This window comes from Hemicordylus capensis, chromosome 1 (assembly GCF_027244095.1).
Source record: "Hemicordylus capensis ecotype Gifberg chromosome 1, rHemCap1.1.pri, whole genome shotgun sequence".
Taxonomy (NCBI): Eukaryota; Metazoa; Chordata; class Lepidosauria; order Squamata; family Cordylidae; genus Hemicordylus; species Hemicordylus capensis.
In genome coordinates this window covers 224,641,709-224,669,280 of record NC_069657.1, presented here as the reverse complement: position 1 = coordinate 224,669,280, position 27,572 = coordinate 224,641,709, and the positions used below count along the sequence as shown (strand labels likewise).

Sequence of the window (27,572 nt, the reverse complement as noted above, 5' to 3'; positions counted from 1 at the left end):
GTTAGCAAGATATTTTGTACTCTTGTCAGCTGCAAACCATCATTTGGCACACGTCCTGCAAGCCTGATATAGTCCCTACAAGCATCTTGAATAAATGTGCTGTGAAAATGTAGTAGCTTCTGCCTCTCCGATCAAACCTACTAAGTGCCACAAAGTCTTGTGATCAGGTCCCACTAAGGTGGGTGTTATGCAGCACATCTTAGAAGAAAAGGCCAACTCCAGAGCACAGTGGGCCTCAAGACTGGTAATGACTCACTCCAGTGGCAGCCCCACTCTCACTTTACATAGGCCTGTTCAATTTTGGTCACCCAGCTGTTTTTGGACTACAATTCCCATAATCCCCAGCCACAGTGGCCAATAGCCAGGGATTATGGGAGCTGTAGGCCAACATCTGCAGAAGCTGAGCAGCCCTACTCTAGAAGGTGGATGGCGACAGGAATGAATTCTCAATGTTCACCCATCTCAAACTCTTCGGCTGAGGGTGTCTTGCCCAAAGGCTGCCCAAATTGAGTCACATGTTCATCTTTGAGACTGGGTGTTTATTCTGCAGGTTCATTGTTCCACCACTCCAATAGAAAAACAGGGGTTGTGGAGGACAGGGAACCATCGTATTTATTTTTCTATGTAAATTGCTTTGAGAACTTTTTTGTTGACTATAAATAGATAAATAATATAATTTAAATATTAACAAGAACAACAAATAACGTGATGTGGGCCAGAAGCCAATGGCAATTGCAAGTGATGGTTCTTGAGTGGTGATATTTTGTACATTCTTACTATGGAGAATTGAATCCTAGAGCATCATGTTTGGCGAAAACTTCTGGAAAGCTATGTGTAGTTATGGATATAAAGAGCTACTGAAAAATGTCATTCCATGGCATATACTGTTCATCCTGGATGCTTTAGTCTGTTTGGACTGCCCAGCAAGATACATCATTTTGCGCATTCTGTGCGTCTAATGTCTTCATCACCTTACAATTACAGGTACTTTCCATCTCTTCTGTTTTTCTACAGGTACTCGCTCCTTTTAAAATAGACTTGGTTAACACACAGGAATCTGTCAAGGCTATTCACAGTGAAACGAGGTGGGTATATGATTAAATCTACAATCTTGGTAGTCCTGGAGTTGTGTTGTTTGAAAGGTGCAGAAACCATCATTTGATGAGAGCATCAGTCTAGATGGCAGGAAAACCGTTCATTCAATCGGTGATTTGTTTCTCCAGTATTAGTTAGAATTTATCTCCACATCTCTGTCCCAGCAGTGTGTGAGAGCAAGTGGCAGAGCTGGCTTGGGGGGCTGCACTTATCAATCAGATTTGGCTGCTAGATTAGAGAAGTGGGTGGTATTTATATATGGGCTGTCTCAAATAGGAAATACATGGATAATCTCTCATTCTTCCACTCCTTCATGGGGGTGGTACTTTGATTGCAATCACAAGAGCAATGACAAGAGCGGTGTGACCAGAAAAAATATCTTAAAAGTCCCTCTGTAGGAAGTGGGCCACACTCACCCTGCATTGGTACAGACTAGAGCAAGCATCAGCAGGCATGGTCCTTGTGAGGCCACCTGAAGGCCAGGACAGAATCAACCTAACAGGGGGGCAGTAGTGGTGGTGGAAAGGAGACTCACCTGTGAGAAGTTGCTGGAATCATTGCTCCTGTAGCTGCTGCACTGCCCTCCTTGCAGCTGAGATAGAGCCCTGGCCAGAGGAGCAGAGGCTTGGTGGGGTGGGGGGGCAGGGAGAGGAAACTCACCTGCCAGAAGTTGCCAGAGTAAACCCCATGGCCACTCAGGAACGACTCTGGAACAACTAGTCTGAGGGAGAAAGGAACATTATTAGGGGAATCAGGGCTGGTCCAAGGATTGCTGATACTGCAGGCAAAGCCTAGCTTTGCCCACTTGGGTGGGCACCTTCCATCATCCAGGTGGATAGGTGGGTGGGTGGGAAATTCCTGTGGCCTGGGTTGGTGGGTAGTACCATCACCTGCCTACCCACCTTCTGTCCTCTCCACTCCTCTGCCTTCATCTGCTCCTCCTGGCTGCTTCTGGGCAGCTGACTTGCCGTGGCATGTTATAATGATGTTGCTGTGCAATGCGGCAACATGATTGTAACATGCCGTCGCAGGCTGGCTGCCCAGAAGCAGCTGCCAGGGGTGGGCTGAGGCAGTGAGCAGAGAAAGTGAGCAGCCAGCCAGGAGACCTGGATGGGAAGTGCCTGCCCACTCACTTGCTTAAATGACAGGAGGTTGCATGCCCACCCGCATGCACAAAGGGGACAGGGGGTGCGACAGTGCACCTCACAGGTTGCTGCTCTGGGTGGCCACCTACATCTGCCTAGTGGGCAGGCCGGCCCTGCTTTTGGCTCGCCAGGTGGTACATGACCCTGGCCATCGGTGCCCCTCCCTGCTTGGCGCCCTAGACGACTGCCTAGTTTGCCTGTGGACAGGCCATTCCTGAGGGGAGTGAGGATTTTGCTATACATTAAATGCTTATGGAGGTAAGGTCATTACTGTAATTAAGGGTGAATGAGTCTCCTACCTACCTGGCTGCACGGACTTCTACAGCTTTTTATGACGTAGGGGGTGACTGGATGAGGCTTCTTTAAACAATGGGGCCTTTAAAAATAATTAATTCAAGCTGTAGGACCATAATATTGTTGGAAGTGAAGGACTATACGGTGTCTCTTGTCTCAATGGCATAGGAGGACAGACTAGTGAGTCAGAGGGCTAGAGGGTCAAGACATTGGTCATCCCTTCTCTACTGCTCTGACACTATCCCTTTGATATGTAGATTGCTAATTTCAGGGACTAACTTCCTTCCTTCCTGCTTTGCACTTCCTCTCTCCCTTTCTCTTCCTGTTCCTTCTACCTTGCAACATGCAAGCTCCTCTCCCCTGCACCATGTGTGCAGAGAAGATGCAGAATCCATCTGCATCCAGCTAGATAGATAGATTAGAGATCCTAACTCCTCACTTTCCTATCTAGAATGGAGTTCTTTAATAAATGCCATATATATAGATTTGAAACTATGAACTGGCTCCAAGTTACTTTACTCTCAGCATACACGCATGCCTAACCAAATTCCGCTGTATTGTGCCTCTGTGCACTCTGCTATAATGAAAAAGGAATTCTCTTACCAGAGAGAATTCCCAACAAATATAACATGTCTGTGTTGTCTGACCTTTTGCTGCAAAGTTCCAGTCTGGTGGATGGGGAAATAAAAGGGGGAGTGAGAAATATTGGGAGGAGAGCACCCGCCACCCCTTGCTAACCCTTGGAGTCATCCCTGTGGCCTCTTCAGTTTTCATCGCTACTGCTGAACTCCTTAGCGCAGCTCAAGGTATACCATGGTTCCTGCCATCTGTCTATCTCCTAGCAATCCGAGCCTGGAAAGTCGAGTTCAACAGAAATGAAATTAATCAAGTGGTTGAATGTATCGTCAATTTCACTTCATGGAAAGCCCTGAAAATCTCAAATTTTGATTTACACAAATATTCTTATTAATATTTTTGGATCTCTCGGCGACTTTCAGTACTATAGACCATGGTAGCCACAATTGAATCCTGCTATTGGAAACCCATTATACTTTTCTGGCTAAAGCTTGTGTTTACAAAGGTTGGGTTGGCATATCTTATCCTGGAGGATCCTTTTAAATCTAATTGGGAATCACGAATCATGGAAAAATTATCAGCATATGGATTCTCCCTAGTGGAGATAATCAGACTAGGGTTTGATCGAGCTAAGCGCTTGATTATACAGCACATTCAGGATGTAGAATTGCAAATGGAACAGGCAAATTTACCGAGTGGTATATATTTTGAAAGTCAGAACATTGAGATTAAGCCAGCTCCATATTTAAGTAGTATCTTGATACCAAAGTTCAGGCGAGCTCTTACTCTCGCCTGACTAAATGCTCTACCTACAGAGGTCTTATTTGGAAGATTCGCAGGCACATCAAGTGTATCTAGAGTGTGCCCATGTGGATCTGGCCATATCAAAACAACCGCTCATGTCCTGTTGCACTGTGATCACTATAAAGAAGTAAGATGTAAATTAATAGCCCCGCTCTTGAATAACTTCCCTGGTCATCAAGATGAATTTTATTTAAATTACTTGCTTACCAACCTAAATTCTGATGTTGTATATACGGTGGCTAAATTTTGTTATATAATATGTCAAATGTGGACTTGCATGGTGTAATGAATTTTCTATTATTGTTTTTCTATTTTTGTTTTTTTCCTGTTTTTATTGTATTGTATTGTATTTTACTGGTCTATGACCGAAATAAATTACTTTATTGACCATGGTATTCTTCTGGGGTGCCTAAGGGAGGTGGGACTGGGTGGCACTCTTTTACCGTTCATCCGCTCCTACCTCTCTGGTAGATTCCAGATGGTGTTGCTTGGAGACTGTAGTTCTGCAAAGCAAGGACTCGAGTGTGGAGTTCTACAAGGCTCCATACTGTCTCCAATGCTCTTTAGCATCTACATGAAAGTAGGAGAGTGTCATTGAAACTAGGCTAGGAGAGATCATCAGGAGATTTGGCGCAGGGTGTTATCAATATGCTGATGACACCCAGATCTATTTCTCCATATTGACCTCATCAGGAAATGGCATAACTTCCCTAAATGTCTGCCTGGAGGTGGTAATGGGCTGGATGAGGGATAACAAACAGATGTTGAATCCAAATAAGATGGAGGTACTGACTATGGGAGGTCAGGATCCAAGAGATGCTTTAAATCTGCCTGTTCTGGATAGTATAACACTCCCCTGAAAAATCAGGTACATAGCTTGGGAGTGCTCCTTGATCCCAAACTCTCTCTGGTTTCTCAAGTTGATGCAGTGGCCAGGAACACTTTTTATCAGCTTTGGCTGATACGTCAGCTTCATCCATTTCTGGAGGTAAATGACCTTAAAACCGTGGTGCATATGCTATTAACCTCTAGGCTTGACTACAGTAATGCACTCTAAATAGGGCTGCCTTCGTACATAGTCTGGAAACTACCATTAGTACAGAATGCAGCAGCCAAACTGGACCAACACAAAAGGACCATATAACACTGATTTTTAAAGAACTGTACTGGCTGCCAATATGTTCCCAAGCGAAATACAAACAGCTGGTCATTACCTCTAAAGTCATCAACAGCTTGGACCCAGGGTTCTTAAGAGAGCACCTTCTCTGTCATGAACCCTGTCGCCTATTAAGATCATCTGGAGAGGTCCAGTTACGGTTGCCACCGGCTCATTGGGTGGCGATTCAGGACCGAGTCTTCTCTATCATTGCTCCGGGGCTTTGGAATATGTGCCCTATTTAAATAAGAGCATCTCCTTCTCTGCTTTTAAGAAGACCTTCAAGACATACCTGTTTTCTCAGGCTTTTAATTGAAATTCATTTCCAACTGTTTAATTGCTTTTATCCCATGAGATGGTTTTAAATTTTTTATTCTGTTAAATTGTTTTAAATGCTTCTACTTTGTTGTGTATTTGTTATGTTTTAAATTGTGTACACCTCCTAGAGATGCACATATCAGCCTCAGGCAGTATATAAATATGATTGAGAGAGAGAGAGAGATTGGGTGTACCTGACAATTGTGGAGGAGACTTGGTCTGCTGGATTTCTGCAGGCTACCTTTAAAAGCTGAAGTGGGGAGGGTTAGGCTTGCCACTTGCTGCTGCTGCTGCTGCCATCCTGAGTGGGCTGTTTTCAGGCTTTTATTTTCTTAGTCATCCTTGTGTTTCTGCTGGGGCAAAAAGGGATGCTGCAAAATGAAGCTGTATAATAACTTGTAATGTTTATGTCAGTTTGCAGTGTTATTTTTTAAAAATGAATTTGACCTTTTTTATACTACCCGCCCCAGTTCTAAAATTACGTTTGGTTGTAAGCCCCTTGAGAGCAGGACTATTTGTGTTTTCCAAACCACTGTAACCTGTTCTGGATCTGCAGTATATAGTGTGAGCTCAATCGAAATCAAATAAACAAGTGCATCTTGCTAAGGAAGTAACAAAGAATCTCTCTGGGTGACCCAGAAGTAACCTCATTAACTGGAGTCCATTCAGTTGGGGCACAATCCTCACCAAGTTAAATCCCATTGATTTCAGCAGGAGATATTTAGGCATAAATGCGTAACACTCCCACTGCAATCAATGGGGCTTAGCGCCAAACTAGACATGACGTTAAAAGCGTTGTCGTCTAGTATGGGGCTTATTTTCATTTTGAAATCCCAGCTGCGTAGGGGGCTGCTCTGGACTGGGAGGGCAGTGTGGAGCTAGGGGGTGTTTAATCCTTGCTTTCCGTGCCAGTTTCCTGCCGACAAACCACTTTTGGTAACCAACAAACCACATGTGCCACATTCTTGCCCTGCAGGTACTTGAGGAAGCAGCTTACCAAATGGAAGGACCAAGTACAGCTCCTTCATTCCACTCAAGAAGACCGAAACTGCATACTAGAAGCCAAGCTCCACAGCCTTCAAGCAAGCCAGGAAAGCCTCAAGCTGGAGCTGCAGAAAATGAGGCAGGAAGTGAAGGTATGGAACAAGTGCACCCTTCCAGGGCAAAAGGCTCATCTGTGTGGGGGAACATTACCCAGAATGGCTTGACAGTCAGTAAAGAAAGAACCATGGTCAGAGGGGGAACTCTGCTGGAATAACTTCACAAAGAAAACCTCTGGAACATAAGAACATAGGAAGCTGCCTTATACCAAGTCAGACTATTAGTCCATCTAGCTCAGTATTGTCTACACAGACTGGCAGCAGCTTCTCCAAGTTTGCAGGCAGGAGTCTTGGAGATGCCTGGGAGGGAGCTTTGAACCTTTTGCATGCAAACATGTAGCTGCTCTTCCCAGAATGGCCCCTGAGGGGAATGTCCCATTCAAATGCAAATCATGGTGGCCCTTGCTTAGCAAAGGGGACAATTCATGCTTGCTACCGCAATACCAGCAACCTAGCAGCACACCAGGGAAGTAACTTGCCTAGGGAGCAAGAGGTTGCCAGTTTGAATCCCCGCTGGTATGTTTCCCAGACTATGGGAAACACCTATCTCAGGCAGCAGTGATACAGGAAATGCTGAAAGGCATTATCTCCTACAGCATGGGAGGAGACAATGGTGAACCCCTCCTGTATTCTACCAAAGACAGCCACAGGGATGTGTGGTCACCAGGAGTCGACACTGACCTGATGGCACAACAACCACAAGACCAGCTCTCCTCCCTAGACCAGCTTTCCTCCCACAGCAGACTAACATGTTCTTTCCCATCTAACACTGGCCTTTAAGGGCTTCAAGTCATTCATTCATTCATTCATTTATCTATCTATCTATCTGTCTGTCTGTCTGTCTGTCTATCTATCAGATTTGTACACCACCCCAAACTTTTGTCTCTGGGCGGTTGACAATATCATAAAAACAAGTTAAAAACATACACAAAAACTTAAAACAATTTAATTTAAAATCATACACAGATTAAAACCTAAAAATTTAGCAAGCTGAAAAAGCTTGGGTGAAGAGGTAGGTTTTCAAATGCTTTTTAGAAATCAAATCAGTTTGCTGTATGGCAAATGTTTATATCAGATTCTTTGCTCATGATGGCGTTAAATGTGTTCTTGTGACTGTAAATTTTGATAGTCAGAATTCCAACACAGTGCAAAAATTAAATAGCTTCAAGGCAACATGTATATGTTCTCCTGTCCTGTCCTGTCATGATTCTTCTTCAGGTAATATGGAAATGTGTACGGCCATACATACACTACAGTACTTTGAATAAAATCTAGTGGCTATAACACAATCTTGTTTGTTGCATTTTCAACAAATCAATCTTTATTACAGTCTTTGACCAGCCTAAGTAGATTACATTAATACAGTATTAAGGCAGCATTAAAATAGGCTATGCCCGGAACTGTGAAGACAGTAGAGGGGCTCAAAGCTACACTCTAGCTATTCGCACACACAGGCAAAACTGGGCTAAGGAAGCCCATCCCAGTTCTGCCTGCATGGGAGCCAGCGTGGTGTAGTGGTTCTAGTGCTGGAGTAGGACCGGGGAGACCCAACTTCAAATCCCCATTCAGCCATGAGACTTATTATTTATTTATTTATTTATTTATTTATTTATTTATTTTATTAGATTTCTATACTGCCCTTCCAAAATGGCTCAGGGCAGTTCACAACATGATAAAAACAATTAAAACAAATTAACAATTAAAATCAAACTATTAAAAGACAGTAGAACCAATAAAACAGCTAAAAGCCCTAAAAAGTATAAAATTAAAACTACACATTTAAAAAGCTGAAAAAGCTTGGGTGAAGAGGTGGGTCTTCAGATGTTTTTTAAAAATAGTCAGGGATGGGGAGGATCGCATCTCAGCAGGGAGCGGATTCCACAATCTCGGGGCAGCAATCGAGAAGGCCCGTCTCCATGTGGCCACCAGACGAGCTGGCGGTAACTGGAGATGGACCTCCTCAAGTGACCTCAGTGGACGGTGGGGTACATAATGAAGAAGGTGTTCTCTTAAATACCCAGGGCCTAAGCCGTTTAGGGCTTTATAAGTTATAACTAGCACTTTGTATTCTGCTCAGAAACCAATTGGCAACCAGTGTAGCTCCCTCAGCAAGGGGGTAATGTGGTCTCTCAGAGATGACCCAGAGACCAACCTGGCTGCCGCATTCTGAACCAGCTGAAGTTTCCGGACTACGTACAAAGGCAGCCCCACGTAGACCACATTACAGAAGTCCAGTCTGGAGGTTACCAACAAATTACCACTGTTTTGAGGTCATTGATCTCGAGAAACAGATGCAGCTGACGTATGCCGAAGCTGATGGAAAGCACCCCGGCCACCGCCTCAACCTGAGAAACCAGGGAGAGGTGTGGATCCAGAAGTACCCCCAGACTGCGGACCTGTTCCTTTTGGGGAAGTGTGACCCCATCTAGAACAGATAGATCAAAATCGTCTCTGGAGTTCCGACCCCGCACAATAAGTACCTCCATCTTATCTGGATTCAGCTTCAGTTTATTCTCCCTCATCCAGCCCATTACTGCCTCCAGGCAGGCATTCAGGGAAGATATGCCATCTCCTGAAGAAGTTGACATGGAGAAATAGATCTGGGTGTCATCAGCATACTGATAACATACTGACTTGCTGGGTGTCTCTGGGCCAGTCACTTCTCTCTCAGCCTAACCTACTTCACAGGGTTGTTGTGAGGAGAAACTTAAGCATGTAGTACACCGCTCTGGGCTCCTTGGAGGAAGAGCGGGATAGAACATGTAAAAATGTAAATAATATGTGTGCACTGCCGGGATCAGGCCCGATCACAGCAGCACCTTGGCAAACCCACCTCCATAGCCACCCTCTAAAATTAGGCTAGGCTAGCGAGCACTCTCCTGACCCTGTTTTTGTGATCGTCTGGCAGATTGCAGGGATCCTGGCCAGCTTTGGGGAGGGGAGAGGGGATCACTATAATGCACTGCATACTTGTGTGGTGCATTGTGGGAGCTCCGGGGGGAGTGGGCAGGGCAGGGCGGCATGGAGGAATGCGTCCCGACACCCCGACCCTTCAAGCTACTGGCCACAGGCTGCAGCCAGTAATTGTCTGGGTGGCAATCCGCCTGCCGAAGAGGGAGCCCTCCGTCATCTGTGGGGAGGTCAGCTTTTTAAGGCTCCTTCCCCACTAGCCCTCTTGTCCTTTCTCACTGCTCATGAGAAAGGGCTTACTGCTATAAAGCTACTGTTAAGCTGCAGTGAGCCATCTTTAACCTACAGTTAAAATGGGGGAAATCAATGTAAAATGGGTAAGACTATATAAAAGCTTTAAGTGGTTAAAATCTTAAAATCAATCGGGGGGAAATATATAATGCTATGGAGTTTAAAACTAAACTGTGTGGACATGTGCTGTGTTGGACCGGCTTCGTTTTTGATGACCCGACAAATTTTGCTGACCCGCTGCCACACGTATCTTGGCAACATGATGTGTAGCAGCAGCATTAGAGTCCGAGAGCAGGAGAGAGAAGTAGAATTGGCTTGAGCGACCTGGGAATTTGATTAATAGCGGAAGGATGGGGGTGATATGAGTGTCTCTGTAGAATGGGCAGTGGAGGAGGACATGCTCCGTTGTTTCAACTTCTCAAGAATCGCAGGGGCACAGGCGTTCCGAGAAGGGAACTTCCCTGTATCTCCCTTCTAGCACAGCCGAAGGAAGGGCGCCACAGCAGGCCAGGGTGAAGGCCCTTCTGTGTCTGGGGACTTCCAGCTGCGTCAGGTATACAGCAGGAGATGCAATGTATCTTGGTCTTTCATTGATGAAGAAGTTTGGGACCCTGCCTAAATTGGTTTGGTACTCTATGTCCGTTATGCATGCTGCATTTTAGAGCCAGTGATTCAGTAGAATGCAGCTTCCCTTCTCTTACCTTACCGATGAGGGTCCCATAGAGAGCCCCTTAGCAGGGGACGTGCTGACATGTATAAGGCTCAAGGATAAGTCTCTCTTGCAACTCTGATTCAAGGATGTGAGGGTGGAAAGACCCTTACTTGAGTCCTTTGAGAGCCAGTGGATACTAACAAGCAAGATGGATGGATGATCTTGTTAGAGGTTGTTGATTTTTACCCACAATAGGTAAAACAGCAGAGCACTAAGGAATGAGCACACACTCCAGTTACAGAGTAGGTAGCAGAGGATGTTTTGGATATTGCAGCTATTTAGAGAAAACACATGGAGATCCTTGTATGACTAAACACGAAACATTTTTTGGTTAAATACACTTAGACAGGAAAGACCTATCTCTAATCTAAAGGACTACATAGTGGATAGGTAAGGAGAGAGAGATGTTCCCATCTGCTCTCTAGGAGGAAAGGAAGGATTGTGACTCAGCACAGGAAGTGCTGCAGAGTCAGTTCAGGGGTCATAGAGTAGGGACAGATATGGAGACCCTTACTCACCGTCTCTACTCCCAATACCCCTAGTGGCCATTAGGACAGTTGGTGCAAAAAGTCGATGCACTGGAAGTTCATCTCCAACAGATCTGACTCAGATGTGAGCACATATGCTTTTCTTGCTTTGACAAATAGCCTTAGGGGCAGCTGAATCCCTTCTGCCCTGTGCTGTGGTTCCAGTCTGGATCAGGTTCCCTTAGGATGGCCATTTGAAACAAACGTGTTAATAGAGGGAGACATATTTACATATCTCTGTTGCCATGTCAACTTTAGCCCTCAGTGTAATGCAGCTTGCCATGATTAAATGGGTTATGATTCCCTGTCTTCTCTTGTCTGTTCGTAAATGTACTTCGTTTGCATTCTTGATTTCATCCCACAAGGAAAGGCCCAGAGCTCAGAGGGACTGTCATGTGACCATAGGTCACACCGACTGAAGAGAGGCATAAATAAATAACATGTTGGGCCCAGAAGACCTTTCTAACAACCCTGAATTCTTTTTGTTCATCATTTTATCGCTTCTAGCCAGTTTTTGTATTTTGCTGTTATATAACAATTGTTTGGCGTATTAAATCCTTGACTGTGATCCCTCCCGTTTTAATTGTTGTTGCTGTTTATTGAAAGCAGAATAGCTTTTTGCCAGTCTGTGATGAAAAGACCTTTCATCGCTCGTGATATGAAAAGAGGTGGCCACTGTTTTCTGAACTGCACAGGCCTACATGTGTACAGATACTCTACTCACTGTGGGAAATGCCCATATTATTTATTTTTAGAAAAGGCTCCTATTTGGACTCAGCCCTTTTATGTAGGTTACTTAGCATAACTGGGGTGTGTGTGTGTGTGTGTGTGTGTGTGTGTGTGTGTGTGTGTGTGTGTGTGTGTGTATGAGCATGCCCACATGCACATGGATGTTTAGGCAACATCTTCATAATCACCTCATCTTTCTTTTACATCTTCTTAGAATATCACTATATGCAACAAGGAGCCTTTGAAGGAAAGAAATATCCAGAATGGATCTGGTTGCCCTCTGTTAAAGCCCTCCAACATCAGGTACTCCAAATACAAATCTCTGGATCTCCCCTCCACTTGTACTGCCAGGAAGTGGCTTTTAGAGCCACAGGCTGGTCTTCTCGCCAGAAATTCAGGATCACCAGAGTTCTGGTCAAAATTCTTTCAAAATGCTGACCCTGAAGTGGCTCATCATGAAACTCCCCAAGTGAGAAGTATTCATCTAACAAAGGACTCTGGAGCTTTAATGCCTGAAACAAAGAGCGACCAATTCAGCAGGGTTAAGACCACAAGTCCTAATTGTTTTGCTACAACCAAGGCATGTTTGGGTCAGAAAGAGATGGAGGAGGAAGAACTGCGGCAGTTAATGATGAAGTTGAAGGATGCTCTGTCTCTCAACGTGCAACCAGGTAAAAACTTCCCAAAGCTGCATGGTGCACCAATAGGCTTCATTTTATCTTAAGCTCAGCCTTGCAATCTCTCCCCTACCCCCACCCCCACATTCAGTTCTGGGATACATGAAGGAGAGGATCTCTAAGTATGTCCAGACTGCCTTCCACTGAGAAATCCTAGCCAGGGCTTCACATATGGGACATTAGAGGGAAAAACCCAGATCAGAGAGCAGAGCTTCCAGCCGGGCTTCAGCTTCAAGCACTGTTTTCTTTGTTCAAAGAAATAACCATTGGGCACTGAAGCATTTCCAGGGTGGTATAAATCTAGCCTAGTGGATATTTTCCAACAATCTGATCCACAACCCCATTAACCAAATATTTGGATTCAAGTTTGTTCAGTCCTGTTGGAGTCAAATCTGAATTCCATGGGCTGAATGACTAACCAGCTGGTTAGGGATGTGTCATAAAATATATCGGACTCTTCTTATCTGACTACAGTTTTCAAAAGCAGTTGGGGAGAGAATGATGAATCTGGTGAGGATTCCCCTTTACAAGCAAAGAGGGAGCCCTGCCTGCCTTTAAAAATACTCCTAATGGAGGGCAGTGAGAGGGCACTTTGGCGGTAGTGGCAGTGGCAGCGTGGATCCTCTGAACTCCAGAACAGGTCTAGTGCTCAAGTGCAGTCCGATCCGGAGTTCAGAGGAGCCACTACCGCTGCCGTGCCCTCTCACAAACCCCCGCCCCCATAGGAGTATTTTTAAAGGCAGGCAGGATTCCCCCCTTTGCTTGTAAAGGGGAATCCTCACTGGATTCCCCTTTACAAGCATGCCCCTAGAGTTGAATTGAACCAGTTCCGAACTGGTTCAGCCCTTGGGCCGAACCAGTGGCTGGTTCAACTCGAACTGGCTCGCGGTCTGGTGGTCCTGTTCCAATTTGGCTCGAATTCAAACTGAACTGCCAGAATCGGTTCCATGCACATCCCTATCACAGAGGAGGAATCTCCCCTGTTACTGAAGGGAATGCTGATCCAGCTCACTGGCCCTTCTCATGAGTAAGCCTAGGGACCACACATGTTCACCCAAGGGGGAAGGGCTGGGGGCCTCCTTGGCCCTCATTGTGCAAAAACTAGACCTCAGAATTCAAGAATTCCTGTGTGGGGCTGCCTTTTATACCTGACCCTGGGTCTCACCGTCCTGTCATATTCTGCCGTTGCAGCAACCTAATGGGGTTGCCCTGTTTATGTTGCCACCACAACTGCATGTGCTTGTGAACATACATCTTGATCGCATAATTTTTGGAGAGCTAATCACATAGTGCCTGCCTTCCTATCCTGTCCCCTTTCTCTCCTGACTGCCAGGTATATGTACGAACCGAGGCACATCCTGTTCATACTCAGGTTTGTCGCACAACTGGTTCGGGTGAGGTCTGAACTGGTTCAGCAGCACTGGGGTGGAGGGAGCAGTGAGTGGGATCTTTAAAAAGGAGCAGAGCATGTCCTTACCTGTTCTCCGCCACTCCATACAGCTTCCTGCTGCGACAGTGCTCCCTGCAAATTCCAACTTCCGCCCCATTTAAATGAGGTTTTGTGTTTCGTGCAAATGCGGTCATTAAATAGCACTCATGGCTGTGTTCCGTGAACAGGACTGAGTCCTTGGCTGTCATTATTTTTCCCTTTAGATGTGCTTCAGACACACCATGGACACTCTGTGCTACCTAAAAGGCTTCCGTTTACTCATGCCCCTCAATTAATTTAACAGATGCAAATGTCATTCCTTTCCTGGTGCCCAAATTACTTCCCCAAGATATCTGGAGAGTTCACAATCCTTTTGATGACAGAGGGAACAGCAATGCTCATAACCTTACTTATAAGTCTTTTTCAAGTGTGTGATGCCAGCACCTGCTGTTTTATGGACTCATTATCATGTGTTTGAATGTATTTTGCTGATCAGGTGTGTTATTAAATAGATAGTGTGTGTCATTTCAGAGATGCAGCAGTTTTGTACATCACAGCATACGAAAGTGACATTTTTAAAGATGAGAGCAAAAATGGCACTCCATATCTTTGTGGCATCAACATCCTTTTAAATGCCCAGACTTGCTAAGACTGGTAGTGGAGCATTGAGCATTTAGATTAACTCTCTGCAAACTCTTGTGACCCTTTAGCTCATAGAAATAATCAAGATGGTGAGGGAAGTGGGAAGATCCGACCCAGCAATGGCCATTGTCTTCTAGGGATATGGTCACATGTCCCTTGACTCCTTTGAGTAATTACAGCAGATTCTCTACATAATTACAACTGTTTTCTGCCTTATTTTGCTGCAGACTCTACTTAATTCTGATGCAGTGACTCCAAATCTACAACAGTTTTGTAATTATTCCCCATTTATATCCATTTCAAATGTACGTTGTCTCTACGTTGATTTTTTTTTCTTTTTTAGGTCAGCACTCTGTTCTCAAGAAGGAATTGCTCTCCGCAGCTGAACATGTCTCCAAGTATTTCTCTGATCTCATTGGCCAAGTAACCTTGCCAATTAGTTTATGTCAGGATGCTTGCTTTGGTGCTTCCCTGCCTGATCGTCCAAGGTAAAAATAGCCATGCTCCTGAAGTTGCATGCACAAAACATAATAATTAAATATCCTCAGAATATCATATAAAAATAAACTGATTAACCAATCAAACAAACATTGACTTATTTAAATGATATCCTTATCTTGAATATAGTGACTTGATGGTGTGCCTCCTTCATTTCAAAGAACTTCCTTCCAATGAATCTGCTCAACCTAAAATTTGTTTTACATAATTCAGCAGATCTGCTGTTGGGGCAAAGGAGATAGGGTAATTTAGCTATTTTCACTAGTATTTCTATAGTTTCCTGCAGTCTGATGGTTGAGAACTGTATGAGGCTGCCTGCTTTGAACAATATATTGAGGGAGACGCTCAATTAGTGCAAGGATCTGGTTGTCTTCATTGAGCCTGAATTCCAGTTCTGTAACTAACACAGGAGAAGCTTCAGCACTGATGGCTACCCACTGCCATGAAAAGGTAATTGTTTTTGATACCGTTCTTGTAGGCTGCAGGGGATCTTCTCCGAATCCCTTGTTTGACATCCATTGTGAGACCAATTCAAACACTCACCAGCCAAATATAGTAATAATAAGGGGAGGAGGTAGTTGAAGGATTCCTAGGAAACGTGGCAAAGGATCACATCCAGAATAAGTGACTGCTCCAGACCAGTGGCGTTGCGAGGATGCCGGCAGCCCCTGTTCAGCCCGCTGCTAGCGGCCGCCACCACCCCAGCCATGCCTCCTGCACCTGATGTCAGACACAGGAGGCATGGCCACATTTCCAAACTGGGCCACGCGCCCCCGTTTTCAAATAAACTTTGGCCAACGCCACGTTTGCAGCACGGCCGGGATTGCCTCTCCCTGCTTGCAAAGGCAGAGACAAGCATTTCCAGCCAGTCCTGGCTGAAGCTTCTCAAAAACGGAGCCACGCAACTCCCATTTTTGAGAAGCTTCAGCCAGGCCTAGCCAGAAATGTGTGTCTCTGCCTTTGCAAGCAGGGAGAGGTGATCCTAGCCACACTGCAAATGTGCTGCTGGCCGAAGTTTACTTGCATACAGGGAGAGCGGCCCCATTTGCGAATGGGGCCACGCTTCCTGCTTCTGATGTTGGATGGCGGTGCATCTGACGTCAGGCGCAGGGGGCGTGGCTGGGGCACCAGGCATAGCCCCTGGGGTGTAGTGGCCCAGGTTCATTGAACCCCTCCGCGCATTGGTGACTATGCCCCTGGACTGCTCACAATGAGTGCAGCTGAAGTCCATCTTTTGGATTAGGCTGCATGATGATATTTCTACCTGCTGCCAGTTTCTTAAGTCATCTATTAAATATAAACCTGTATTGCCTTGCAGGCTTGGCCTTGGAGAAAGCATTGCTGGAAGCAGTGGAAAATGATAAAACAGCACTGTCTGCATACGCTGGAAGACTGTTTGCAGGAGTTATCTTAGAATCGAAATCTGTGTTTGGCACCTAGATGGGTTTTTTTAAACATCTTAATTGGATCAAAAGGCTAAATCACTTGATTCATATCAGAAAGAGCTGCAGATTACTTCTGACTTGACAGGCTGTTCATTCAGGAGGCTTTAAGCAGCAGTTAAATCTCTTAATGAAATGCCCTCAGCCTCAGAATCTCCACCTAACTGTGGATCAGTCCCAACATTCACTTCCCTAGGACTCCTGCTTGTGCAGACCCCGGGATTCAGCTGCACAGCCTTTACGGCGAACTCAGAAGTATAAGGACAGAGACAGCAACAACAAAGACTCTTGTGACACCTTAAAGGTAAAGTGTGCCGTCAAGTCGATTTCGACTCCTGGAGCCCAACTTGCCCTGTGGTTTTCTTTCGTAGAATACAGGAGGGGTTGACCATTGCCTCCTCCCAGGCAGTATGAGATTATGCCTTTTAGCATCTTCCTATATCGCTGCTGCCCGATCTAGTACCAGTGGGGATTTGAACTGGCAACCTTCTGCTTGTTAATCAAGCATTTCCTTGCTGCGCCACTTAAGGTGACTTGTGACACCTTATAAATGAACAAATAGCTTGTGGCATGTTTTATGGGCTAGTGTCCACTGCATAGCTGTGAATAATTATGGTCTCTTGTTCCACAAGCACGCTATTAGACTGGCAAGTGATGCTTCGTTATGTTATATGTGAGTCAATACATTTGGTGTAAAACCACAAGATGTGACAGAAAGTACACAGCATTTTTTAATTAATCACATACACAATTCTAGCAAAGGCTACAGTTAGACATAGCAGAACCAGACGGCAACTATAAGATGGATGCCATTGGACTTATAGTTGCTACAGTCAATGGTCTCGCTAAGAAGAGGAGCCCCCCCCCCAGCCCTATGCATGCTATGTTACAAGTAAATATTTTGGACCTTTATGAGATTGACATGCACATCATGTGTGTTCAGCACAAGGGACTACTAGCATTATTATAATTGTAACAGGTGGCACCTTAAGACGAGAAGCAACAGATTATCCTCTTTTACAGAGCTATATTAGTGAACCTATCTTCTCCACCCCCACCCATTTCATGGATGTTATGCATGCAGAAACAATAAGCTGACCAGTTGTTTGCCTTGCAGACCATGAAGTTTATTAAAGAAACAGTCTTCCTGGTTTTCAGAACACAAAACAAACAAAATCCACTCATTATTGGCCACTGACTTCCCCCCAACTCTCAGTTCAACATAACAAAAGCTACAATCCCACAAGAGTTAGTCATAGCCAAGTACCATTAAAAATGGAATGGAGATTAGTTGCACATCACTTTACAGTGGGAGCTCAGTAAATGTTATAGTGGGAGCTCATAGTGTACAGGCATTCTTTTTCCCCACGAGGAACGACTTTAAATGCAATGAAAGGCGAAGATCAATAGGGAATATAGCATTCATCTTACAAAAGAAATCAGCTGACCACGCTAAACTTGTTCCTTCTTTGTTCTTCTGAGTAAAGGAACTTTACCAGTAATTCTTCTGAGCAAAGGAAACTCACTCTGGTGAACATGGATGCTTATTAAGTCTTCCTTGAGTTCTTTGTTCTTCCTAATTGGAGTCACCTGGATTTGTGAAAAAATCCCTAGACATTGGGGGGGAAAGCATCATGAAAACATGTTCCTGGTACATTACCCTGTGATTTTTAAATATGCTTATCTGATGTGAATATTCTTCCAATGGCTCTAGATATGTGTGGTAGGAACTTGGTATGCCTGGAACTCCTTTTTCCTTGCAGGCAAACCCACACTGTATGTAAGGGCTTCCCATCCAGCATGTGCCGCATGTGCAAGGTCACACTGTTGTGCTGTGCTTTAGTTTGTTCATTCTGAACAGTGTTCACCTTGACATTCGCAATCATTCATTTGCATTCATTTCCACTTGATGCATAAACATTGACTGAAAGATGGTGGCGGGAATACACACTGGCAAAAGAATGGAGTGAAATACACACTTTCTAAGTGGAAATACAAGTTCATAAGCAGATGTTAGCTGTCGATATTAGCTAATCCATGTTAAGTGATTTGGAGTGTGTACTCTAAAAACATGGGATGAAAGCTCTATTCCATACCACAACCTCCCTTGAGCATTGTAGTATTGTGACTGTTCAAAGTAGCACCAAAGCAACATTAATTAATCAATTCATTGAGTAAAGGAAGAACCAAAGCAGTGGATAAAATTTAAGTAAACATGTCATGAGATTAAGGAAAAGCCAAAAAGAAAACAAGAGGACTCTATTGGAAGTTGCTTTTTGATTGGCACTGACATACCTATAATCCTGTGTGTTTCCCTGGATATCCTTCCTTGTGTCTCTCTTTCCCACCTATCAAAATGAACAGAGTTAAATTTTGCTGCTTTTATTTCACACAAGTGAAACCATTGTGCCACTCAGATGAAATAAAGAGATTGACACTGCAATTTATTATGCTTAAGTATCAGCTGTTGACTTCCTATTCAGAAGGCACGATGAGATTTTGGGGTGATTTATAATGGTTGCATGTGGAACTATACTGACACTACCGTGCCAGTCTATGTAAACAATTGATTTTTCTGTTTGCCTCCATCAAACATGGAAAAAGAACTTTCAGGGTAGATTAGCTCAGGCTGGCTTTGTAGGGAAATCTAGCTAAGGTGTAGATAACCTGGCTTCCCTGCTTTTTGTTTAGGAAATATCAGAACAATGACACTGCTGATTTTGTTCCTTTTAACAAACAAACAAACAAACAAACAAACAAAAAGAGAGCTTAAAGCTCAGGCTAAATAACTACACTTGTGTGCCATTCTCATTTGCATAAACCCCTGCATGCCAGACTCTCATTTATTCCCATAGATGGAGATCTGAGGGCGAGGACCAGTATAGAGGTAAGACTGGCTCCCTGCTAACCATGATAAGCAAACTGGGAGACAGCCTCAGGTTCTTGCGCTTTCTAACTGCAGCCTCCTCCCTCTTCCTTGAGCGCTGGCTAAGCAGATCATTGGCACCAGTACAAACAGTGTCTAATGGTATCTATGGTTTCCATTCATACACATCTGAAACCACAATCTGAAGTCCGTGCATCTCATCAAGCATTTTACATGGGCTGAAGGCTTTAGAACATTTCTGAAAAACTGTTACTCAGTCCAGTAAAATATAATTGGCTCAATGCCACGAACCTTCTTCAGCACATTTTCTTTTGAAACAAATGAGAGAGGAGCAAGAGCACAATTCCATTCATTTTGAAGGGCTGCTCAAGAGAGAATTCCAGGAGGGTTATACTCATATGCTGACAGGACGCACAGCAATACAGCTCCATACAGCTGCACTCCGGGCAGGGGCGGATTAATCTTTTGGCCACCCATAGGCAGCCAAAGTTTTGCCGTCTCAGGGGCAAGAGTAAGGGGGCTTGGAGGGGGAGAGAAACGTAACTCTGGGGTTTTTTTTACTTCGAAAAACGCCGCTGTGTAGCCACAGAGGCTCTGTCCGCCTCCTAAACCATCACAGGAGGCAAGGTCAGGCACTGGAGGACACCAGCGAAAGAGGTCCCCCCTCAAGCCTGGCTTACTCGCAAATGTCACAGAGCAAGTGATTTTCAGCCTTTGCACGCACATGCGCAAAGGCCTGAAATTGCCCGCTTGGAGTCATCTGCGAGTAAGCCAGGCTTGAGGGAGGACTTCTTTTGTCGCCATCCTTCAGTGCCCAGCCTCACCTCCTGTGATGGTTTAGGAGGTGGGCAAAGCTCCACCGCTATATAGTGGCATTTTTAAAGGTAGGGGAAAAAATCAAGTTTCCCTCCAGATGCCGCTCCCCAAGATTTGCCGCCCTAGGTGGCTGCCTACATTGCTTGTGCAGTAATCCTTATCCACCATTGACTCTGGGACTGCTGCAGACCCCCGGATGCTGTTAAGAATGGGCAGTTGCTCTAGCAGCACCTCTACCCATTCTTAACCATGTCAAGACTGAGTTCTGAGTCCACAGCAGCCATGGGGTGCAGCATTACAGACCCATAATGCTGCGCAACATGTGGGCCATTATCTCTACCTCTTGCATAACAATTCTGTTATGTACAGTCCAGCACCAAATAATTCATCTGACCTTGCTTAGATCATCTGGTCCCTTTTAATCTTGCTCTGCTTGAATTTTATATAACTGTCAGCATCTATTGCCCTAGGAAAACAATGTCTGAATAGTTAGGACTGTGCCAGCCAAAAGGTACAATTCAGTAAGCATTTGTTACAAAGAATCTCCATTGATAAGTGATGGAATGGTCTTAATTGTGACAAACTGAAGTCCTGTTGGTTTCCGTTGGACTTGCACTCCAATCCTAGCCATGTTTATTTGAGATCCCACTGATCTGAATTTCTGAGGAATTGTGATTAGAACCGGAGCCTTGGGCAGGGACCCTTCTTGACATTTGAGCTGCTGGATTGGGTGCTTCTCCTCTGCCACTCCAATGGCATCAGAAGCTCTAGGCCATATGGGAGAAGGCCATGCCATGGCTCCTTCCTATGCCAGTGACACAGCACCCAGAAACTAGAGCAGTGCTGGCATAGGAAGGAACTGTGTTATGGACCCTTCTCAGGTGACCATGGCCTTCCAATATTGCCAACTAATGGAGGGAAGAGCCATGCTGCGACTGCTCCTATGCCATGAAAGGAGATGTAGAAGGGGCCCTTAGATGCAATTGGTTTTCCTTACTATGCCTGACTGTGTTTGATTCATATCCTGTGTACTGATGCTGTCTTCCCACCACACTATACATGCATACTGGATACAGAGTAATAACCTTGCTTACTCCTTGTGATCCAAGACGGAAGAGTGGCCATTTGCTGTTGGGCTTCAGTCAGCTGCCTTTTTCCTAGGCCATGGGTTCTTGAAAGAACACAGTCTACATAGATATCCCAGAAGAGTTGTGCCAGGTCCCAGAACAGAGCCCCATGCTTCAAGTTCTCAGATGACTTCAGGAAGATCATGAAGTTCCAAAAGCCGCTGACAGAATCAGAAACACGGGGCTTCCTCATCTCCAGCAAGATGGCAGATGAGGATTCCCAGCATTGAGGATCAGCTTGGCCAAGAGCCAGGAGGTCGATCTGACTATTGCACAAGAAGGGTGTCACATAAAAGGCACCCATGATGAAAAGAGAGCAGGTGAATCTCATGTTGCGGTGAATCTTTCTTGAGATGCCAGCATCCATTGACTTCCTGACAAGAGCAAAAATAAAATAGCAATTCCCTGTTCTTCACAGTCCCTCAGGTTGAGTATGCAAATATAAATATACAACTCATTTACTTGCAATTAATCAGTGTCTGTCCTTGGTCTTGCCATCAGCAGCTGGGACCCATGAACATGTTCAAAAAACAGTGAAAACCAGTTGCAAGATTCTCTTTGTCACAGTATTTAGAATGACCAAGAATAGATCCAAGTATGGCCTATGCAAGGAGGAACAAGTTCAGATGCTAAGGCTCCCATCAGCTTCTGATAGAGAAATTTTGCTTTAGCAAGGAACACAGATAGAGGGGCATAACCTATGCCTTGCTACAGAAAGTCCCAGCATTAGGTGAGAGAGGCAATACAAAAACACAAGAAGAGCCTTGATGTAACAGACCCAAGGCCTATCTGGTCACACATCTAGTTTCTCACAATGGCCCACCAGATGCCTCTGGGAAGCCCACAAGCAGAAGATGAAGGTACGTCCTCTTTCCTGTCATAGTTTCCCTGCAACCGCTAATCAAAGGCCTCCTGCCTCCAAACCTAGAAACAGCATATAGTCATCATGATAACTAGTAGCCATGGATAGTCTGGTCCTCCATGAATTGATCTAATTCCCTTTTAAAGCCATCCCAGCTTGTAGCCATCACCTCATCCCACGGCCTAATTATGCAGTATACAACCTTTAGTGACAGGGTTCCCCCATGGTTGTACACCAATGGAGGGGTAATTCATCCATTCCTCTCATTCCCATTCTACTCATGGGTATTTCATTAGTAATTTTAATAATGGGTCTGCAATCAGAGTTAGATGCTTTTGACTCTCTTGGGTTCACCATTCCCATTTGCAGGGCACCAGAAGGCTTCTTTTTGTCTGCTTGGTCTGCCCCAGAATCAAGTTCTGTTACTGAACTTTGTTGACACTTGTCCAGTACAAAAATATTGCTAGGGCAGCCTATGGGTTCTGCCTGAGTAACAAGTTGCCTTGTGTGCCATTCTGTCATGTTTTATCTCCTCTTGCCATGGCCAACCTCCATGGCAACAGCTTGCTTCATATTATCCTTCTTGCCTGCTGCTTCCCTTATCCTGAAAGTGGGGCAACCTTAACTTTGGTATTCCTGCTTTGGCACCAAACATCTCTTCCTGACAAATGGATACCACTGCCACATAGCAGTTCCTAGAAAATGGATCCTCAAATTTGTGAGTCAGCAATTAGCCAGTTTATGTGCAGGGATCCAAAGAACTGGTTCTGCATGCCCCAGGACATTGGGAGCTTTGTCTTTTTCAAATAGAGCTCACCATGGCAAGAGACCTTAGAAGCTGCCAGAAGTTGAACTTCTTGCAAAAAGTCCAGTGGGACATGTTTATTGTCAATCTTTGAATGCTGGCCACTAGGCTATTCTGTCTTTAATTCTGTCTGGTGCATTATTCTGCCTATCTTCTAAAGACAAACACTACCACTTCTTTTCTAACTTGATATCAGTTGTGAATGATATCATTGCACTTGTCCTTTGTTCTTTTAGGATTCAGGTCCCTCATTTCCCAAGCATGTACAGGTGAAACTCGGAAAATTAGAATATCGTGCAAAAGTCCATTAATTTCAGTAATGCAAATTAAAAGGTGAAACTGATATATGAGACAGACGCATTACATGCAAAGCGAGAGAAGTCAAGCCTTAATTTGTTATAATTGTGATGATCATGGCGTACAGCTCATGAAAACCCCAAATCCACAATCTCAGAAAATTAGAATATTACATGGAACCAAGAAGACAAGGATTGAAGAATAGAACAATATCGGACCTCTGAAAAGTATACAGTGTACTGTGCTTGATTGGCCAGCAAACTCGCCTGACCTGACCCCATAGAGAATCTATGGGGCATTGCTGAGAGAAGGATGAGAGACATGAGACCAAACAATGCAGAATTTCTGAAGGCCGCTAATGAAGCATCCTGGTCTTCCATAATACCTCATCAGTGCCACAGGCTGATAGCATCCATGCCACGCCACATTGAGGCAGTAATTGCTGCAAAAAGGGCCCAAACCAAGTACTGAATACATATGCATGCTTATACTTTTCAGAGGTCCGATATTGTTCTATTCTTCAATCCTTGTCTTCTTGGTTCCATGTAATATTCTAATTTTCTGAGATTGTGGATTTGGGGTTTTCATGAGCTGTACGCCATGATCATCACAATTATAACAAATTAAGGCTTGACTTATCTCGCTTTGCATGTAATGCGTCTGTCTCATATATCAGTTTCACCTTTTTATTTGCATTACTGAAATTAATGGACTTTTGCACAATATTCTAATTTTCCGAGTTTCACCTGTAAGTGCTGCCTATGTCCATATACCTGACACCTAGTTACTAATGGTTTCTTTTGTTTGTTTTGTGAATCCAGACATATAGAGAAATAACTGAAGTAGAGGAACAATTGTTCCAACTATTCATTGTTCCAGAAGTCCAAAAAGAATTCTTTTTAATTAAAATGTCATTTCAATCTAAGCACAGTGGTCACAATCAAATGCAAAGTTCCTAAGAGCAGTTCAGTAGTAGAACAAGTTGGGAATTATATCTCCGTCCATGGAGATTTTCATGAAAAGCTGAGAGGGAGATCTGCTGGGAGTTGTTTCCAGATCTTGAATACTGCACGGTCTTGTCTGTTTTCAGCTTCCCTACTCATCACCCACCTTTGTGCTTCTTCTGGTGCATTTTTCTGTGGCTAGAATCTTCTCTTTCCCTTGCCCCTTTCTCAACAAATGGCCCTTTATCCCATTTTTATATTCTGTAGAGTGCCAGTCACATTGTTTTTGCCAATTCAGTGCTTTTAAAATGTAATTTCACTATAAAGCAATTGAGCACAATTTACAATGTACATTTTGTATTTTATTGTAGTTGGGTTGCTTTTATTTTAGTAATTGTATTGCAATGGTCCCATATAGAGTCTTCAAAAGAAAATTATTAGATTTGGCATCCAGATGAGAATGCATTCAAATTGATAAATTCAAAATAGTAATTTGGAAACTATTGAATAGTAACTCTAGCCATTTCCCTGAATTATCCAAACGTTTGCTAGGAATACATTTCCTGCCAATTTTCTGCCCACCCACCCTCATTGTAATAGTTTAAAAATGTTGAATTTAAAATGCAGAATAACTGCATGCATGAGTTTATAACTTGCTTATTTCTAAGTTTTACCATGCCAGACCAATTTGTTTGTATTCTCCTTCTGGAACCATCAGAAGCCTTTTTATAACTTAACTTTATTACTTTCCTCCTTTTTATAACTTAGGAGAGCCAAAGGAGGTGTCTACAGTTTCTGCTGGGTGCAAGGGAAATGCTTAAAATATTAATAGAAATATTTCTCTGTGTAAACCGCCCTGAGCCATATTTGGAAGGGCAGTATAGAAATTGAATTATTATTATTATTATTATTATTATTATTATTAATGATAAAGCCGACATGCTCTCCTTTACATATATGTTATAATATAAGGAATTAACTATAGAATCACTATATTCATCACTATTATTCAAATTATTATTTGTACTTCAGGTTTAGCAGTGTTTTTTCGTGGCTATTCTTTTCTCTTCCAGTGTTCCTTCTGCCAAGATCTGAGCTGTTCTGCGGAGGGATTTTGTATGCTTGCTTGGCACTCGTTAAGGGGCCACCTGAACCCTGGTGCTCTGCCCTGAAGCGTGTGGTCTCTGCCCCCTTGCATGTCTTGGGTCTCCTTTTCTTTGTTTGCTGCCCGCCCGATGTCTGCTTCCCTTCTCCTTTCTGAGACGACACCGTGCATTTCCTTGCTCGCTCGCTCGCTGGCATCCCCACTACATTGCTTCGTTTGCTCTGCTAGTTCTAGAACCTCGGGAGAGTTCTTTAGCTCCCAGCGGGGCCCCAAAGTCCAATAACTGTTCGGTGTAGCTGATAGGTGTTGGGAGTGTGGTCGCTTTTTGTTCAGAGCAAGAGAGTGGAAAGCGCTTGCTGGCACGCTGCAGTTGTTAAGAGCGCCGCAAACTCTGGCCATTTAAACGTCGCGCTACTCAACTGCGGCTTCCCCCTTTGTCTGCTCATAGGAGCTCTCCGTGGTCCTGAAAGCGGCCGGCGCTCCCCACCCCGCTCCTCTGCTATGGAGAATAACACAAGAGATCCACTTACCTCCCTGTATCCAGTGGGGGTCCCTCAAAGGATAACTCGCATCCAGCTGAGACCTCGGTCTAACTTTCTCTCTCCTGGGAGTCTAAAGACCACATGAGTGTCATTTCCATTTCTTTTCTGCTTTATAAAGATGTGGGGGTGGATGGTGTCTTTTTGTCTTACGTCAATGCTCTGTGCAGAAACCCACACCCCTTTCGTGTTCAGTCCCTGAAGCAGATGCTTTTCCGGTCCTCCTAATGGTTTATGGTTTGTTTCGCAAGCACTCCCAAAGAAACTTGTTCTTGATTTCCACTGGGAGGTGTTCCGAAGACTCGGCTTAAACCATGCAGCCACCTGGTTTTTCTCCACTCCCAGCCCCTGCTATTACTAGGCAGGCTGGAAGATCAGCTGTGGAACTGGAATGGAAGGTATCCAAGAAACAGCATAGGCATGCAGGAACCCTCCACCTGGATTGCATGAGTGCAGAGGGCTTTCCTGTCCAAAAGCAGATTGTTTTGACTCCTGTGGAACTTGTAGCAAACTCTTTGCTCAACCTATTGCTTCTAATACTTTCAGATCTCTATTTACTTCTTCTTTTAAAAAGTATTTTCTAGTTGCCAAAACTAGAACTCTTTCCCCTGCCACCCCAATCACCCCACCCCTACTAATGTTTCAAGCAGAGTATACAGTACACCACAAAATGATTCTTCTTTTTGTTTTGTCATAGATGTGAGAAAAAGAAAGTGTATAATCCAGCCAACGTTAAGCACCTTTAAGTCTGATTGTAACTGTTTTTAATAGGACAATTACACAGCTGTTGAACTCCCTCTCATTGAAATAAATGTAATTTCAAAGTCCTCATCTTGTGTCTGGTTTGTGAAAAGGTTTTTTGTTTTTGTTTTTGCCTCCTGTGTAAGAGCAAGGTAGAACTCCTGAATAAGTTCCCTTAGTTCCAACATACCCTGCTCAGCTCCTTCAACAACAAACTAGGATGGGCCCGAGCAAGAAGCTGTCTCTCAAAATACGATAAAAAATGCACCTTCCTGGTTGTCTAGTGAGGCCGGACCAAGCCCCACCAATGCCAGAGGCAGCAGAGTGAGCTGTGCCCCCCACTGTCAACTCACAGTTCAGCCCTTCCCAACCCCTTTAATGCCCTCACAAGATTCTGCCCTCCCTCCCCACCCCTTGCAAGGTCTCCATTCTTTCTGCTCCCTCACAAGACCTCCCCCCCCACTATCCCCACCCTTTGCCTGCATTCACAAGACTCCCCTATACACTTCTTGCAGCTTTGCAAGACCCTTCCCATCCTGCATGCTTTTTCAAGACCCCTCCTAACACACACACACACACACACACACAGAGAGAGAGAGAGAGAGAGAGAGAGAGAGAGAGAGAGAGAGCTCTTACCTGGCGGCAGTGATAGTGGCTCGGCTGTTCCAGGTGCTTCCTCTTTCTACATGCTTCTAAGTCTCACTGTCATTCATTTGAAAAGGCTGGGGCAGGACATGGAGCAGCAGGAAGTGTGGGGGTGGACTTCCTTCCGCTCCAGACTTCACCCCCGGCTTTGCAGAGATAGCCGGATGGCAAAGGAGGCCCTGGAGGGGACCAGTATGCCACCTGTGCAGTATCCACTGCCTCATTAGAGGGTCACCCCCTGTGTCAAAGGCACATAGGCTTTCTTGAATATCCAATGGCCATTCTAAGATTTCCCTTCCCAGAGGGTAGATTTCAGAAGGTGGTGCTGGGGAGGACATCTGCTTCACACCTTGGCCTTTGGCCTAAGATCTCCCATAAGGCTCTGTTCCATCCTCCATGCTTGTATTTAATATCTACATGGTATTAAGGAGGCAGGTCATCTGGAGATTTGGAGTTAAT

General features: G+C 44.5%; 2 protein-coding genes across 3 annotated transcripts in view; one reads left to right on the top strand and one right to left on the bottom strand.

The window, feature by feature from the left end:
• Nucleotides 1–18,986, top strand: part of DYTN (dystrotelin) — a 46,905-nt gene extending 27,919 nt beyond the window's left edge. The window contains exons 13-18 of one of the 2 annotated variants that reach the window (XM_053284810.1): nucleotides 1,015–1,085; nucleotides 6,365–6,524; nucleotides 11,872–12,328; nucleotides 14,749–14,893; nucleotides 15,313–15,353; nucleotides 16,222–18,986. In XM_053284810.1, coding sequence (XP_053140785.1) covers nucleotides 1,015–1,085; nucleotides 6,365–6,524; nucleotides 11,872–12,328; nucleotides 14,749–14,893; nucleotides 15,313–15,349 — 870 coding nt within the window. In that variant the 3' untranslated portion in view covers nucleotides 15,350–15,353; nucleotides 16,222–18,986. The remainder of the gene's footprint in view (nucleotides 1–1,014; nucleotides 1,086–6,364; nucleotides 6,525–11,871; nucleotides 12,329–14,748; nucleotides 14,894–15,312; nucleotides 15,354–16,221) is intronic. The other variant, XM_053284800.1, reaches the window with a different exon arrangement.
• Nucleotides 17,798–25,892, bottom strand: FAM237A (family with sequence similarity 237 member A). The gene is made up of 3 exons (XM_053284823.1): nucleotides 25,719–25,892; nucleotides 21,134–21,549; nucleotides 17,798–17,955 (listed from the first exon to the last, which is right to left on the bottom strand). The coding sequence occupies exons 2-3, from the start codon at nucleotides 21,540–21,542 to the stop codon at nucleotides 17,798–17,800; spliced, it is 567 nt and encodes a 188-aa protein (XP_053140798.1). The 5' UTR covers nucleotides 21,543–21,549; nucleotides 25,719–25,892.
• Between the last annotated feature and the right edge of the window lie 1,680 nt (nucleotides 25,893–27,572).

Excerpts from the sequence above, each read along its gene's own strand:
- FAM237A (XM_053284823.1), bottom strand. The coding sequence starts at position 21,542 with ATGGATGCTGGCATCTCAAGAAAGATTCACCGCAACATGAGATTCACC. Across the intron at positions 17,956-21,133 it reads GATCACAAGGAGTAAGCAAG|GGATTTTTTCACAAATCCAG; the intron begins GTTATTACTCTG and ends CCCAATGTCTAG.